The sequence below is a fragment of the Schistocerca serialis genome, chromosome 3, assembly GCF_023864345.2.
Source record: "Schistocerca serialis cubense isolate TAMUIC-IGC-003099 chromosome 3, iqSchSeri2.2, whole genome shotgun sequence".
Lineage (NCBI taxonomy): Eukaryota > Metazoa > Arthropoda > Insecta > Orthoptera > Acrididae > Schistocerca > Schistocerca serialis.
The window spans coordinates 280,672,659-280,690,646 of NC_064640.1; the positions used below are offsets into that span (position 1 = coordinate 280,672,659).

Sequence of the window (17,988 nt, forward strand, 5' to 3'; positions counted from 1 at the left end):
AAACTCATTGTGATAGGTTATACCAGAGCCCAGTAATACACTGCTACAATATGAAAATGTTTTCCTCCGTTCTTCAGTAGCCAAATTCTTTCGCCCCGAAGCTGCTGCTAATTCAGCCATCGAAATCGACGCTTCCGCAGGTAAGGTATTTATATTGATATGTGGTGGTGGTAAGTTCCTGTGGGACCAAACTGATGAGGTAAAAAAGTAAAAGTAAAATGGCTCTGAGCACTATCGGACTTAACTTCTGAGCCGGACGGAATGGCCGAGCGGTTCTAGGCGCTACAGTCTGGAACCACGCGGCCGCTACGGTCGCAGGTTCGAATCCTGCCTCGGGCATGGCTGTGTGTGATGTCCTTAGGTTAGTTAGGTTTAAGTAGTTTAAGTTCTAGGGGACTGATGACCTCAGAAGTTGAGTCTCATAGTGCTCAGAGCCAGCCACTTAACTTCTGAGGTCATCAGTCCCCTAGAACTTAGAACTACTTAAACCTAACTAACCTAAGGATATCACACACATCCATGCCCGAGGCAGGATTCGAACCTGCGACCGTAGTGGTCGCGCGATTCCAGACTGTAGCGCCTAGAACCGCTCGGCCACTCCGGCTGGCAAACTGATGCCGGCCGAAGTGGCCGTGTGGTTAAAGGCGCTGCAGTCTGGAACCGCAAGACCGCTACGGTCGCAGGTTCGAATCCTGCCTCTGGCATGGATGTTAGTGATGTCCTTAGGTTAGTTAGGTTTAACTAGTTCTAAGTTCTAGGGGACTAATGACCTCAGCAGTTGAGTCCCATAGTGCTCAGAACCATTTGAACCATTTTTTTAGCAAACTGATGAGGCCGTCGGTCCCTAGGCTTACACACTACTTAATCTAACTTAAACTAACTTACGCTAAGGACAACACACACACCCATGCCCGAGGGAGGACTCGAACCACCGACGGAGTGAGCCGCGCGAACCCGTGGCAAGGTGCCTCAGACACGCGCAGCTAGCCCGCGCGGCATATCGATACGCAAATTAGATCTGAATAGTTTCAGAAAGTTAACTATATGAACAACTGCACCATCACAATACATAATTCGCCAATGAAATTCATCATAGATAATCCATCCCAGTTTGCGAAGAATAGTGATGTCCATACTTATAATACTAGAGGAAAAAAAGACCTTTATTACTCTTTATTAAAGTTTCCTTTGGTTCAGAAGGGAGTTCAGGCTGTAACAACAATTTTTTTATCATTTGCTCAATGTCTGACAGGCAGCAAAGCAAGTTTTAAATGTAGCCTATAATCATTTCTCCCGGACAACTCCAATTCCATGAACTAATTTCTGTTTAAAAACTGATAACCTGTAAAAAATTAAAAAATAAAAATCAGTTTTTAAGTGCAGTTGCGTGAGGAGGTCTAAAATATATGTTCATTGCATATCCTGTAAACTGAATCGTTCCATATAATTTCAATAAAAAATTCGTTCAAATGATGCATAGAACATGGAACTAACTAGCTAACTAAATTAACTAAAGACGACAGTTTAAACTTCTAGTGCAATACGTAATAATAAAATATCCGGAAGAAATACAAGCCCCGCAAGAAGACTCCACGTATTTGGAGAGGCTGCTGTGTAGTGGGGGTACTGATGTGGAAGCGGTATCGATCGATGGCGGGGTACGTGCCATTCAGCAGGCGCAATGGCTTGTCTAGGTGAGCATTGTGCGCTTGTTGTAGAAGAGTATATTCGTAATGGTGGTTCTCTGATTACTATTCAGTAAGCATTTCGCATTCGGTTCGAACTTGGCCGACATTATTCCGTTCTTTGTAGAAAAACTGTTAGAGTTTGGATATCACGCTTTAGAGCATCAGGTTCTGCACTGAAAAGAAATTTTACTGGCCGATCTCGGACTGTAATAGCGCCGGAAAATGAGGCGAGTGTGAGAGCGTGCTTCCAGCAGTCGCAAAGCGTTTGGAACATTTAAGCTTGCAGCTACGAGGGATTCTCTGGTAGGAGTGTACGACGAATCCTGCACAAGAATCTTCACGTGCTCCTATACAAAGCGATGGCTACCCAAGAATTAAGTGAGAGAGAATTGGAAACTCACAGAGCTATGTTTGATGAAATTCTTTAGGACCTTCCCCCTGGAGCTGTTTTGATTTCTTCTGATGAAGTTCACTTTCACTTGTCAGGCACTGTAAATAAACGGAATTTCCGCTATTGGGCAGCAGAAAACCCTCAGGAACTTCACCAACGACCACTTCACAGCAGTCGTGTGACAGTGTGGCGCGCCGCTGCTGGATTTAGTGTATGGCATCCGTATTTTTTGGAAAGAGGTGATGCAACGGTAATTCAAATTGCTACTGTTACATGAAAGGGATCTAAGTTAAACCAGTTTGTAGATATCTAAGTGATTATGCCTAAATATTCAGAGTAGGTATTAAAATTATACAGGGTGGTCAGAAACAGTCTGAAAAGCTTGCAAGGGCGTTACAGTATAGGTTGTGCTGAGATTTAATTGTTAAGAAAAATTTCGATACGTTGCACCGTTTCCGGGAGAAGTCTGGCTGTAACAAGATGGAGCCACAGCTGACCCTTCTCGCCATTTAGTAGAAATTTTCAGAGGATTGTCTTCTGGACGCCTTCTCTCTTCATTTGGAGACGTCGCCTGGCCCCCAAAGTCACCCGACTTATCACCTTGTGATTTCTTTTGGGGGGGGGGGGGTGGCTGGGGGGAACACTTAAAGGCTCACGTGAACATACATCGCCTCACAAACTTGGAAGTACATAAGGAGGCAATCACCTAGGAAGTGGCTGCCATTCCCCCAGAAATGACACGAAGAACTATCGACAACTTCCGGGAAACGCTTCGTCAATGTGTCAACAATGAAGGACGCTATTTACCGGACATAATGTTTAAAACCTAGTAATATAAAATGGCATATTATTTGTTTTTCGCGAATAAAAGTTTTTACTCTGTACCTTTGTTTCTTTGTAACTACCTTTTTAAATAGGGGACATCTTTTTGCCTGACGCTGTGTTAATCACCGCCTCAAAAGAGTAAAAACTCATGTACTCTCCATCACTGATGTAAGTCGTGGTATTGAAGAGATATGTATGCGCATACCGGTTGTATCGAAACACAGCAATAAGATGGGCCGAAATGGCAGAAAGGAACTATCGTTTTTGGACATAACCTGCTCACATCGTGACTGACGTTGCCTGGTTTGTTGGTGTATCAGTACGGACTGTCCAACGTGTCTACAATGAATATTGTATCATTAGCAGCTCTTTGACATGCTGTAAGGAGAAAGGTCGTAAAAAGATACTAACCGTGAGGGACTAGAGACGTGTGTCACGTCTTGTCAATGACAAACGGTTTCATACTCGACAGGAAGTGCTGCTGTCAGTGAATGCAGGTGCATCTCAACCAGTTTCTGAGCAAATATTGTGACAGAAACTGCATGCGGTGGTCGTTTGGAGGCGGGTGTCTCACGAAACGCCATTCCGCACAAACGCTCACGTTTTTAGTGGACCAAGCAGCACAGAGACTGAACAGTCGCTGGATAGAGACGTATAGTATAGTTTGAGGAGCCGCAATATTGCCTCTTTCCAAACGATGCAAGGCGGTGTTACACGATATTAGTCTGATACCTCCCGTGGGTGAGTAATGTTTTGTCTGGTATGTTTGTTATTAAATTAAGTGCCTTCATTTCCTGATACAATAACCGCAATGGGGAATTTTTTTTTATCTACAGGAAGACTTGTGCGGAAAAAATTTTACGTCGACAGGATGACCTGTGTTAAAGTTCCATGTGAGGCGATTCATGGCTTCTTTATTTTCAACTATGTAGATATCTAAGTGATTCTGCCTAAATATTCAGAGTATGTATTGCAATTATACAGGGTGGTCAGAAACAGTCTGAAAAGCTTGCAAGGGCGTTGCAGGATAGGTTGTGCTGAGATATAATTGTTAAGAAAAAAATTCGATACGTAGCACCGTTTCCGAGTTGATTAGCGTTGAAGTTTATCAATCAGGCCGTTGCGCGCACAAATGAAAGTAGCCAGCCAGAGACGGTGGAGAGAGCAGTACAAAAATTTTATCTAAAACGCTAAAAATGATCAAACCCGAGTCAAAGGCTGAGCGTTGTCGTGCCCTGTCATCTACGCTTTGAGAGAAGCAGATACTAATTGTTCTGGCAGGCCGTTTGAATTTGCACACACAAAGGCCTGATTGACTAACTTCAGTGCTAATTAACTCAGAAACGGCGTGATGTATCGAATTTTTTCGTAACAGTTGTATCTCAACACAACCTATCCTGCAAAGCTTTTGCAAGCTTTTCAGACTGTTTCTGGCCCTCTGTATGTTACTCCCTGAATTAGGGCTAGCCGGCCGAAGTGGCCGTGCGGTTACAGGCGCTGCAGTCTGGAACCGCAAGACCGCTACGATCGCAGGTTCGAATCCTGCCTCGGGCATGGATGTTTGTGATGTCCTTAGGTTAGTTAGGTTTAACTAGTTCTAAGTTCTAGGGGACTAATGACCTCAGCAGTTGAGTCCCATAGTGCTCAGAGCCATTTGAATTAGGGCTATGCCGTCCTCGCGTAAACTTGACCTCACGGCAAAGGGACGTTTACGTCGGATCGTTAGTGAAGAGTTTGAGCCGCAGGACAACACTATTCGCTTAGTAAGCAGTGAGTGTTTAGATCATGAGGACAAATTGCTTTCTTTCCCTTTTTTCGTCGCGAAGACGCCCAGGACATCTTCGGCTTACTATAATCTGTTTCAGGAGTTGGCAACACTGACATATGATTTTCATATCAGTAACTTCCTACATGGCCATGAGTTTAACTGGGTAGGCGCTTATTCATACATTTCACTTGGCAGCGTATTATTTGCAGGGAAGATCCTTGATTGGCTGTTTACAGCATCCGTTGCTTCTTCTTGTACAGAGCTGGGCGCGGAGTTCTGCGCGGCATACTATGACAACGAGGGCAGTTGGCACCCTGGCTTCTACTGCCGCAACGTGCAGGGGCAGGCCTTCTTCTGCTGCGGAGACGCCCACTACAAGTACTGCTGCCGCAAGCACGACCAAGTCCCGCAGCAAACCTCCAGGTAATGCACTCTCTTATGTTCTGTAATCAACAGGAGAGCACTTTCAGTTTGCAGCAAATCTCTTTCTAACACTATTCATTAACAATAAACCTTAATACTGCGCTGCTGTTTGTGAAGCTGCACACTCTGGACTCGCATTCGGGAGGACGTCGGTTCAATCCCGCGTCCGGCAATCCTGATTTAGGTTTTCCGTGATTTCCCTAAATCGCTTCAGGCAAATGCCGGGATGGTTCCTTTAACAGGACACGGCCGACTTCCTTCCCAATCCTTCCCTAATCCGCTGAGACCGATGACCTCGCTGTTTGGTCTCTTCCCCCAAATACACCCACACACACCTGAAACTGCACAACCATAAAGTACGGCCGTAGTAAATGCAAATTGAAGAACGTGTTGAACAATGCCTCAACAGTAAGTGATTACGGGTATAGTCCTCTTTCAACGCTTGAAAAATAAATGATTTTCCTGTTTATTTTTCAAGTAAAATAAAAAGAAATGGTAAATCTGATGATGTTTATTTAACCGATACACTTTCGTCGTTCAGAAATCATTTATGCGTACACAATGGACGCTTTCTGTAACCGTTGTGCCAAGTAGAGGGACCTCTTGCCGCCGGAACATTTATCATCGGCGGGAATTCCCGAAGCCCTCCTACCGTATCTGTGTGCAGCTTATAATTCATTCCACTTACTCTACACTGAAATTCGTTAGATGATAACACGCATCTGATATCCATATATATTATAAAAGTGGACGTAGAGTGTATGTACGAGGGGCGTTCAGTAAGTAATGCAACATTTTATTTGTCTCGGCCATTTTAGGTTGAAAAAATGCGGAATCCGTCATGCGAACTCATGAAATGTTCCCGCCTCAGCTCCTATAGTTTCGTAAGTTCCACTAGGTGGTGGCGCTATACGCAGCCTTCAAAATGGTGTCTGTAACGGAGGAAATCGTTTCTGAAGAAGAGAAATTTGTTAACATCGAGTATAGATTTAAGTGTCAGGAAGTTGTTTCTGAAAGTATTTGTATGGAGTGTAGCCATGTATGGAAGTGAAACATGGACGATAAACAGTTTGGACAAGAAGAGAATAGAAGCTTTCGAAATGTGGTGCTACAGAAGAATGCTGAAGATAAGGTGGGTAGATCATGTAACTAATGAGGAGGTATTGAATAGGATTGGGGAGAAGAGAAGTTTATGGCGTAACTTGACTAGAAGAAGGGATCGGTTGGTAGGACATGTTTTGAGGCATCAAGGGATCACAAATTTAGCATTGAAGGGCAGCGTGGAGGGTAAAAATCGTAGAGGGAGACCAAGAGATCAATACACTAAGCAGATTCAGAAGGATGTAGGTTGCAGTAGGTACTGGGAGATGAAGAAGCTTGCACAGGATAGAGTAGCATGGAGAGCTGCATCAAACCAGTCTCAGGACTGAAGACCACAACAACAACAACAAACGGAGGTGCGTTCGAAGGAGAGAGCCTGTCAGTGAGTTTCTTTTGGCGGAAAAATTAGAGCATAGCATATTCATGGGTGCGTGAAGTTTGTCTACGAAGACCTGGCAATGAACAAAAGCTCGGCGAGTCGTTGGGCGACGCGTCTGTCATCATCGCAACAAGATAACCCTGTCCGATCTCCCTCATGTCTTGAGCAAAACCAAGTTCGAACATAATAAATTTCCTTGAGATGAAAAAGCTTCTGCCCACAAATCAGCACGGATCTCCAAAGCATCGCTCGTGCGGAACTCAGCTTGCTCTCTTCGCGCATGATATCCTGTGAACCACAGACGAAAGACAATAGGCAGTTTCCATATTCCTACATTTCCGCAAAGCATTTGACACGATACCTCACTGCAGACTGTTAACGAGGGTCCGAGCATACGGAATAGGTTCCCAGGTATGTGAGCGGCTCGAAGGCTTCTTAAATAATAGAACGTAGTACGTTGTCCTGACAGCGGGTATTCATCAAAAACAAGGGTATCGTCAGGAGTGACCCAAGGAAGTGTGATACGCGTAGGACCTCTCTTGTTCTCTATATTTGTAAACGGTCTGACACATAGGGTGAGCAGCAGTCTGCGACTGTTTCCTGATGCAGCTGTAGTGCACGGGAAAGTGTCGGCGTTACGCGACTGAAAGAGGATACAAGATGACTTAGACAGAATTTCTATTTGGTATGATGACTTCCAGCTTGCTCCAAATGTAAAACGAAAGAAAAGAAAGAGGAAGGAAGATAAAAGTTTGTCGAACTGTCGACAGCGCAGTCATTAGAGAAAATTTAAGTTGATGCAGATGATTAGGAAAAATAACCATGTAGTGTTCAAATGCGGTATTCATGGTGCGCTGCCTGAGATCGATTAAATAGCGTAATGATGTGTAGTGATGTGAGATGGAATGAACACGTAACGAAGGTAGTAGGACAGGTGAACTTCGTTTTATAGGGAGAATTCTAGGAAAATGTAGCTCATCTAAAAAGGAAACAACATATAAGGCACTAGTGTTATCCATTCTTTAGTACTGCTCAAGTGTTCGGGATCCCCATCAGATCGGATTAAAGGAAAACGTCGAAGTAAGTCGGAAGCGTACTGCTAGATTTGTTATCCGTATTTTCGATCAACACATGAATATTACGGAAGTGTTTCTTGAACTCGAATGGGAATCCCTGGAGGGAAGACGACGATTTTTCCGCGAAACAATATTGAGAAAAAGAGTTGGTAGAGCACTTGCCCACGAAAGGCAAAGGTCCCGAGTCTCGGTCCGGCACACAGTTTTTATCTGCCAGGAAGTTTCATATCAGCGCACACTCCGCTGCAGAGTGAAAATCTCATTCTGGAAACATCCCCCAGGCTGTGGCTAAGCCATGTCTCCGCAATATCCTTTCTTTCAGGAGTGCTGGTTCTGCAAGGTTCGCAGGAGAACTTCTGTAAAGTCTGGAAGTTAGGAGAACATTTACTGGCAGAAGTAAAGCTGTGAGGACGGGGCGTGAGTCGTGCTTGGGTAGCTCACACTCAGTCTGCTTTCGGCTGCGGTGGGGCGAGGACGTCCGCTGCGCCCCGCCGTGCGCGACCGTGAGCACTTGTTTGTGTTTACCTTCTCGCGGTGCGAGTTGTATTTGTTCCAAGTTCAGTGCGACTATGGCACACACATGGCGCCACGATAATATCAAAATTACTTTCCAACCAGATCACGCGCGTCGTCGAGACTATGAAATAGAACAGTTCATATGCGACGATCTACGTTTAGATCCGGCGACTGTCGTCGGAATACATTTTTCTATAACGGCGAGCGTGGTTTATGTTAAAATGACCAGTGCAGAGGTCTGCGCGACAGTGGTGTCTAAATACTCGAACTCACTCAGATTCAAACATTCTGACGGGCATATCGGTGCAGTGACGATGGATCATGCAGGCATGTGCCTAAGGGCTGTAAGGGTTTTTGAGCTCCCCTTCGAGGTCCCAGAGGAACTTGGCAAGGACGCCTTCCGACCATATGGCAATGTCATCAGTCACGTTGCAGAAAAGTGGCAAACTTTCTCGACGTACACTCCTGGAAATTGAAATAAGAACACCGTGAATTAATTGTCCCAGGAAGGGGAAACTTTATTGACACATTCCTGGGGTCAGATACATCACATGATCACACTGACAGAACCACAGCCACATAGACACAGGCAACAGAGCATGCACAATGTCGGCACTAGTACAGTGTATATCCACCTTTCGCAGCAATGCAGGCTGCTATTCTCCCATGGAGACGATCGTAGAGATGCTGGATGTAGTCCTGTGGAACGGCTTGCCATGCCATTTCCACCTGGCGCCTCAGTGGGACCAGCGTTCGTGCTGGACGTGCAGACCGCGTGAGACGACGCTTCATCCAGTCCCAAACATGCTCAATGGGGGACAGATCCGGAGATCTTGCTGGCCAGGGTAGTTGACTTACACCTTCTAGAGCACGTTGGGTGGCACGGGATACATGCGGACGTGCATTGTCCTGTTGGAACAGCAAGTTCCCTTGCCGGTCTAGGAATGGTAGAACGATGGGTTCGATGACGGTTTGGATGTACCGTGCACTATTCAGTGTCCCCTCGACGATCACCAGTGGTGTACGGCCAGTGTAGGAGATCGCTCCCCACACCATGATGCCGGGTGTTGGCCCTGTGTGCCTCGGTCGTATGCAGTCCTGATTGTGGCGCTCACCAGCACGGCGCCAAACACGCATACGACCATCATTGGCACCAAGGAAGAAGCGACTCTCATCGTTGAAGACGACACATCTCCATTCGTCCCTCCATTCACGCCTGTCGCGACACCACTGGAGGCAGGCTGCACGATGTTGGGGCGTGAGCGGAAGACGGCCTAACGGTGTGCGGGACCGTAGCCCAGCTTCATGGAGACGGTTGCGAATGGTCCTCGCCGATACCCCAGGAACAACAGTGTCCCTAATTTGCTGGGAAGTGGCGGTGCGGTCCCCTACGGCACTGCGTAGGATCCTACGGTCTTGGCGTGCATCCGTGCGTCGCTGCGGTCCGGTCCCAGGTCGACGGGCACGTGCACCTTCCGCCGACCACTGGCGACAACATCGATGTACTGTGGAGACCTCACGCCCCACGTGTTGAGCAATTCGGCGGTACGTCCACCCGGCCTCCCGCATGCCCACTATCCGCCCTCGCTCAAAGTCCGTCAACTGCACATACGGTTCACGTCCACGCTGTCGCGGCATGCTACCAGTGTTAAAGACTGCGATGGAGCTCCGTATGCCACGGCAAACTGGCTGACACTGACGGCGGCGGTGCACAAATGCTGCGCAGCTAGCGCCATTCGACGGCCAACACCGCGGTTCCTGGTGTGTCCGCTGTGCCGTGCGTGTGATCATTGCTTGTACAGCCCTCTCGCAGTGTCCGGAGCAAGTATGGTGGGTCTGACACACCGGTGTCAATGTGTTCTTTTTTCCATTTCCAGGAGTGTATAAGGTCTACAATGGTGTGCGCCAAATTAAACTTGAGCTCAAGAAACATGTGCCGTCCTATTTGAACATCGGTGGCTGTCTTACGCAGACACCAGTGGGAGACTCCTTTTCCTCGACAGGGACGACAATCCTGCCCCTCACGTACGCTCAGACGACGATGCGCACCATAGATGAGGACGACACGGGCGATCGGGCACATCCATCGACGTCAGAAGGATCAAGGGAGGAAGAGGAAGGACCCCAAATGCCAACCCATATGTCGCCTCCTCGGCAGCAACAACAGCAGCAACAGTCCCACGGAATACAGACGCAGCATAACAATCAGAACGAGATGGACTTGGACGCAAACATTGTCCCGACCGCGGCTTTCCTAGCGGAAGGTGATACCACGCTGGATTGCCTCCCACATTCTGATACGGATGTCCACGTTCGAAAGCAACGTTCGCCTCGACGACGCAAGCGACGTCGGCGGACCCCTTCTGACGATTGTCTCCTACACACGGCCGGTCAAGAAGGTGACATCTCGTCAGACGGCATTGATGCTGCGCCTGCTGAGGATCTAAGCGGTTCACTTGCCCATACTACGAGTGCCGAGTTACTTCTTGCACCACAGATGCAGCAGGTCGCGTCGATGGATGGCGCTCCGTCTACCTCTACCAAAGACGACGTGCGTGAGAGAGATTTAGGTGCCGATCAGCTACACAGCATCGTGTTGCACCCTCTGTGGTCGGACGATGTTGAGGAACTTCCTGGAGAGGGCACGGGTGACAGGGGAGGGGGTGGCATTGGGGATGCTACTCTTAGCGTGAAAGACTCATAATTTGTAACGGGTTCGGTGGGTTTGGCATCTCTTGCGGTTGTCTTCGATTGCCATGGCGTCTACCCTAGGTGAAGAGGCTAGGCAGCACACCTTTCGCCTTGCCACAATCAATATCAACGCGATAAGGGCACCACACAAACTGACAATGCTACAACGCATGCTCGATGCGGCGGACATCGACGTGGCCCTCTTGCAGGAAGTATGTGTCGCTAGTTTCCCTGACTTCTACGGATATACCGCCCACATCTCCCACGCCTCTTCTACCGATTGTGGTGTGGCTATCGTGCTACGGGACGGCTTGGCGGCTACGGACGTACTGTACTTACCGAGTGCAAGAGCCATGGCAGTAACTGTCAACGGTGTATGACTCGTCAATGTATATGCCCCTTCAGGATCAGGGAGACGGAGAGATCGGGCCCGCTTTTTTTCGGAAGATATTACGCCTCTATTTATGGGCCGCATAGACGATATGGTGATCGGAGGAGATTTTAACTGCACATTATCTCCGTCTGATCAGCAGCCACATCACGTCCCGTGTGCGGAATTGGAAATGCTAGTGCGTGATCTCCACCTGATCGACACGTGGCGCCACATCCATGGCCCAGCTCCTGGTTACACCCATTATATAAGTCATTCATCAAGTCGGTTAGACAGGATTTATGTCACAAGCACCCTTTCAACGGCGACGAGAGGAGCAGAGCTCTGGCCCACTGCATTCACCGACCACACAGCCTATATTTGCACAATTGCCCTCCAACCTGCACGTGTGTGGCGCAGTAGGCCCCCATGGAAACTGAACGTCGCCCATCTGGACGAGCCAGCATGTAAAGGTACTATCGAAGAGTCGTGGAACGCGTCCTTCCAGCGTCGTGGTCGTTACCGATCGACCCTCAGTTGGTGGACTGAATGTGCGAAGCCTGCTCTTAGGCGCACCTTCATGGCTTACGGCCGGGAAGCAGGGGCATGGAGGAGGAGCACGGAAAACTTTTGTTACACCGTCCTACGGAAATGTCTTGCTATGGAGCCCTCACCTGACAGGCAGATCGTAGTCAATCGCGCGAAAGCGCAGCTCGTCTCCTTAGCACGCCGTCATTTACAGGGCGCTGTTATACGGTCGCGTGCTCCAGACATGATACAATCAGAAAGGCCATCTATGCACCACATGCTCCTAGAACTCAGGAGGCGCCGTAGGGCACTGGTAACCGACATGATAACGGACGACGGTCGACACGTGGTAGAACAATCAGATGTAGCAGAAGCCTTTTATGGGCATTACGCTCAACTTTATTCAGCAGTGCTCCCTGATATGGTGACGGTAGACACCGTTTCAGCACATGTCCACGGTACAGTTCCACCAGACATGGTACCGACTTTACTGGGAGAAGTGACAGAAGAGGAAGTGCTCGACGCCATTGGTAAAGGTGCTCCCCATAAATCACCAGGAATCGATGGATTACCATTAGAGTTCTATCGAGCCATTAAACGACTTTTGGTACCGTGTTTGATTGAAATTTGTCAGGAATTGATGTCTCCGGGTATAACATTGCCTGCACCATTCTTGGCAGGTCTGATTGTCCCCATCCATAAGCCGAAGGGACGGAATCATGTCCATGATTATCGCCCCTTAACGTTATTGAACAGCGACTTCAAGATCTTTTCGAGGCTGCTATCAGAACGTATTCGCGGCTCACTATTGCACGTCCTGACCAGCGATCAGGCGTTCTTGGGAGGACCCAACAACATCAGAACTGCGTTATGTCGTTACAGAAATCTCATCTCCCTTGCACGGGTGAGACGTTTGCCGGCAGCCCTGGCGTCTCTTGACTTTAGCCAGGCTTTTGACCGTGTGGGCCACACTTTCCTCACGGCCGTTCTACGGCGCATGGAATACCCCGACCCCTTTATCACAGTGTTGACACGCCTTCTGCATGGTGCTACTTCTCGAGTTGTTGTTAATGGAAGACTGACGGCACCCATGCCGATCCGCCGATCAGTACGACAGGGCTGTCCATTATCAACATTGTTATTTGCATTGGCCTTAGAACCTTTGTTGTGTGGTCTCCGAGACAGGCTCACTGGGATACAGTTCGGCGGCTCCATCTATCGCTGCACCGCATATGCGGATGATTTGATGATCGTCATACGTGGAGCTGACGACATGGCCGCGGCTTTGGACTGGATTGCAACCTACGGTACAGCTTCTGGTAGGCAAATCAACGTTGACAAGTCCGTCGCCTTGAGCATCAGGATTGGTCTACCGCAGGAACACATTGCCCCCTTACGCTTCAGTGATACTGTACGCTGCTTGGGCTTAGATTTCATGAACGACATGCGACACGCGACGACGCTCAATTATCGACGCCTTCTTAACCAAATTAGGGCCGGAATTGCAAATCAACGCTTGCGATCCCTCAACATCTTTCAGCGGGCGCATTACGCCAATGTATGCCTTGCGTCCCGCATACCGCATGTCGCCCAAACGCTACCCATTCCGAAACCCTTGGCTCGTAGCATTAAGGCAGCGCTGGGATACTTCGTCACCGCTGGTATATTACTGAAGATCAGATACGTATCTCTTACCCTCCCCAGGGAAAAAGGTGGTCTCGGCCTAGTTAACGTCCATGATAGTGCCATTGTCCTCTATGTTATCTCACATTTATATCTGCTGCGCCGTTGTCCTACGAGCCTCACGAGTCTGCTTCTGACGGCGCTACGACCTGCTTCACTAAGAGCGCCCGTGCCATTACAGGACATCCCAGCGCCCCTCTTTTATATAGGACGTTTCTATTTAGAACAAAGTTATTGCAGTGTAGCGCTCACGACACCGCGAATGGCCACAGCTCGACGCCTATATCACGACATGCTGCAACGCCACCCCCTAAATGTGGTCGAACTAAAATATCCTGACGTACGGCGGCGCTTGGTGTGGAAGACTGTACACGATGCCATGCTTGATTCCGATGTTGTTTCCCAATGGTACGTAGTCGTTAATGGGAAGCTGGTGACGCAAGAACGTCTCTACAATATCCACATGGCAGAATCTCCCAATTGTGTGGGTTGTAATACAGTACATTCTGACGAGCACCGCCTCAGCTGTGGAGAGGCGGAACCGGTTTGGCACCTTGTGCGGCAGATGCTGGCTTATCTTTTGCGAGTTAGGCCGGAGCATATATCTGCACGCACGTTATTGTTTCCGGATGAGACATTTTACCCCACGATTCGAACCAACTCTGTCACCTGGATACGTGGACATGCGGTCCATTACCTCTGTCGTGACGGACACAAGAATTTACTTGACTTCTGGCTCTATTTGCAAGAAAGACATCATGCTATTTCCGGGCATACCAGATATCGACAATGCTTCCCAAACTACCTCTGGAGTGCCTTTCACAGCCCGCCGTGTAGCTGGAATGTTCCAGGCAGTGGTAGATGAGGTCAGAGCGAACTGCAAACGATCATATATTGAACAATCTTATCAGTGGGCGCAGTCGCTGGGAAGTCTAACTACGATGTGGTGGCTTTATTTTCATGTTATTTATGTTTACTATCTTCGATGGTGTCTTCATTCTGTTTTAGTTTTCCAGGTTTGATTAACTATGACTGTTCGCACATTGATAACTATATAAACAAAAAAATGAAAAAAGAAATAAAAATAAATAACAATAAAAAATAATTAAAAAAATAAAATACCTTCCACACTCTACTAGAAATACCCTTCCCCCATTCCTTTCATCGTGTTTTTGTGGATTGATGCACACACGTTAGTCCTGTATAGTGTAGTTTCTTCACATTTTCGATGGGGGGTGGTTACGTATAGTTAGGAAGGCAACGCCTGAAGAGGTAAGAGTTCATATTTGTTTTTTGGCAGGGACACAAGTGGCGGTGCCCCGTAGGGATGGCTATGATTTTGTTTTAGGTTTTATTTCTTTTGTTAGGAAAAAACTAAAAAAAGGGTGTAGGGGTAGCAAAAAAAATGAAAAAAAAAACAAAAGAGTGGTTAAAAAAAGTTGGTAAAGCACTTGCCCGCGAAAGGCAAAAGGTCCGAGTTCGAGTCTCGGCCCGGCACACATTTTTAATCTGCCAGGAAGTTTCACATCAGTGCACAGTCCGCTGCAGAGTGAAAATCTCATTCTGGAAATATTGAGAAAGTTTAGACAACCGGCATATGCGGCCGACTGCAGAAGGATTCTACTCGCGCCAGTGTACGTGCATTTCACATAAGGATTAAGAAGACAAGATAGAGAAACTAAGGCTCGTATGAAGCTATAGACAGTTGTTTTTCTTACGCTTAGCAAGTGGAAGAGGAAAGGGAATGCCTAGTGGTGGTACAAGCCACCACCCCACCATGCATTGTGTAGAGGCTTGTGGAGTATTTATGTAGATGCAGAATAACTCTATCGTTTTACCTGTCCATAGATTGGAAAAGCAGGTTCATTCACTCGACTTCCGATTTTGAAAACGGGTGTGTAGTGGACTGGCCAGACAGCCAATCCACTATGACCGGTAGCCGAAAGGCACGCGTTTAAGCTCACGCAGGCTGGCGTGAGGTCTGGAACAGGTCAGAGAAATAAGACTAGCAAAACAGGAGGTAACTGGTAGAATACTTAACTTTAATCCATAATTGGTGTACATCGCTCTTGACGGTACATGTTTTACAATCTCAATATAAACTGGTAATGGCGCCTTGCTAGGTCGTAGCAAATGACGTAGCTGAAGGCTATGCTAACTGTCGTCTCGGCAAATGAGAGCGTATTTGTCAGTGAACCATTACTAGCAACGTCGGCTGTACAACTGGGTCGAGTGCTAGGACGTCTCTCTAGACCTGCCGTGTGGCGGCGCTCGGTCTGCAATCACTGACAGTGGCAACACGCGGGTCCGACGTATACTAGCGGACCGCGGCCGATTTAAAGGCTACCACCTAGCAAGTGTGGTGTCTGGCGGTGACACCACAGGGTGGAAGTCACATGGAGCGAAATCTGGCGAATACGGTGGATCCTGGAAGACATGAATGAACTTGTCCGCTAAAAACCGCTTCAGACAATGACCTGGCGCATTGCCCTTGTGAAATAATCATGTGCTTTCCGTTTACAAATCTGTTTTTTTTTTTCATCCTTACTCTTCCTCTCATCTTGACTGGAACTTCTTCGTAATATTTTTGACTGTAATTTGAGCCTCAGGCACCCATCCAGTGATGATAACACCCCTGATACTGAAAAAAGACCTGCATTGTCTCCAGTTTTACTTGTTATTTCAGGATTTTTTCATTCTTGGTGATCCGGGGTCTTCAGTGCACAGACCAACGTTTTGTTTCGGGCTTATACTAGAACATTCATGTTTTATCAGCTGTGACCACATATCTGAGTAAGTCTGGCTGTTCTGTGAGTTGTTCTAGTATGTCAGGGCAAATGTGTTTGCAGTCGACTTTTAGTTCCAGAGTGAGACCTTGTAGGACCATTTTTGCACAAACATTTGTCCCATTTAATTAATAATCAAAAATCTGTCCTACTCTTTCTTCTTTAGTTTATCATATCGGCGATTTTCCGAATACTCAGACATCGGTCTTTCCACTTGATTTGATTAATTCTCTGAACGTCTTCCTCAGTTCTTGCAGTCAAAGATCGACTGCGGACATCGATCATCATCTCGGTCTCTTTGCGACCTTCAGAAAACACGTTTTGCCATTGCAAAACTCGCGCAAGTGACACACCATTATTATCAAACTTCTTCTTTAACTTTTGGCAACATTTCGTTGGCAATTTCTTAACTTTACAACGAGTTTAAGGTTCAAATTGGCTCTGAGCACTATGGGACTTAACTGCTGAGGTCATCAGTCCCCTAGAACTTAGAGTTACTTAAACCTGACTAACCTAAGGACATCACACACATCCATGCCCGAGGCAGGATTCGAACTTGCGACCGTAGCGGTCGCACAGTTCCAGACTGTAGCACCTAGAACCGCTCGGCCAACCCGGCCGGCCGAGTTAAAGGTTGATACGCTGCTCTAGTCAACTATGATTGCGACACAACTACACAACACTGTCTTTGTAGCCAGGACTCAATAGTAAACTAATTCAGACAGAAAGTCGAAACGACAGTTGGTAGCTCCAAAAGCATCAAGGTCGACTACATTGCAACCGCATTTTCGTCAATGTGGTCTCACAGCAGCAGGTGCGCAGTCTCGATGTATGATTGTCACACCTCGTATAATCAACTGCCAGTATGCCTCATTGACTTCAAATGGTGCAATATTAGCATCTCAGGAATTTGAGAGTGACAGAGAATGGACTGTCTTCAAGGAAATACGCTTGCCATGTCGTTGCATTTCCGCTTTTACAGGGAACGATGCTACGGTAGTAATGCATATATGGGACAAACGGGTAATTTAAGGCCATACACTGCTCCGCTGCGGGGGTGGGGTGGGAGGGGGGGACTAATGTACTTCACTATATTGCCACATCACGGTATTTTGTCCGCATACAAAAAATTCCGAGATTTATTTTATTAATGGTGGTGTCAGCGCAGTAACTACGATGGCAGCTTGTACCAACAAATGTACTATATCTCCATATCGCCCACTGGGAGATGCTTGATAAGCAATAGTAAGACACAGGAACACATAAACAAAGGTTTATTACGACCACAGTTTAGAGATTTAACAACAAAGGAAAAACTCTTCTCAATAAAATTAATACAACTTCTCAGACACTAGCAGGCATACGCTTGGAACACACAGTGAATAAACTTAGTGGGACGTGAAGACCCGACTCCTAATAATCCTTAACTACTGGAGGTTGAGCGTTCGGCGTAGCTAGCCGACAGGTACGTCTCAGGATATCGCTGGAAAGTCGTAGGTCCTGTTGCGGTGGCTTGCGACAGGGCTCTGATTGATGGGCTGCTAAGAGCAGTCGCATGAACTGGCCCAGAGCTTCGGTGAAGTGAGCTGCTGACGTGTTGGCTTGCATCGCCCTGTATAGCCGGGGCGTGGAGGAATTGGTGTCGATCCAGTTCTGCACACACGACACGGCGAAGGAAACATGTCCCTTGCACGGAGGACCTCTGGTGGTGCTCGTCCTGCCGTCTGTCGGCTTTATTGTGATCGACGCCGTTCGGATATGCG

General features: G+C 47.5%; 1 protein-coding gene across 1 annotated transcript in view; it reads left to right on the forward strand.

Annotated features, from left to right (window-relative positions):
* LOC126471588 (protein shisa-like-2B) overlaps window positions 1-17,988 on the forward strand; it is a 343,291-nt gene that overhangs the window by 293,771 nt on the left and 31,532 nt on the right. Inside the window, exon 3 of the mRNA XM_050099824.1 lies at window positions 4,933-5,095. Coding sequence (XP_049955781.1) covers window positions 4,933-5,095 — 163 coding nt within the window. The remainder of the gene's footprint in view (window positions 1-4,932; window positions 5,096-17,988) is intronic.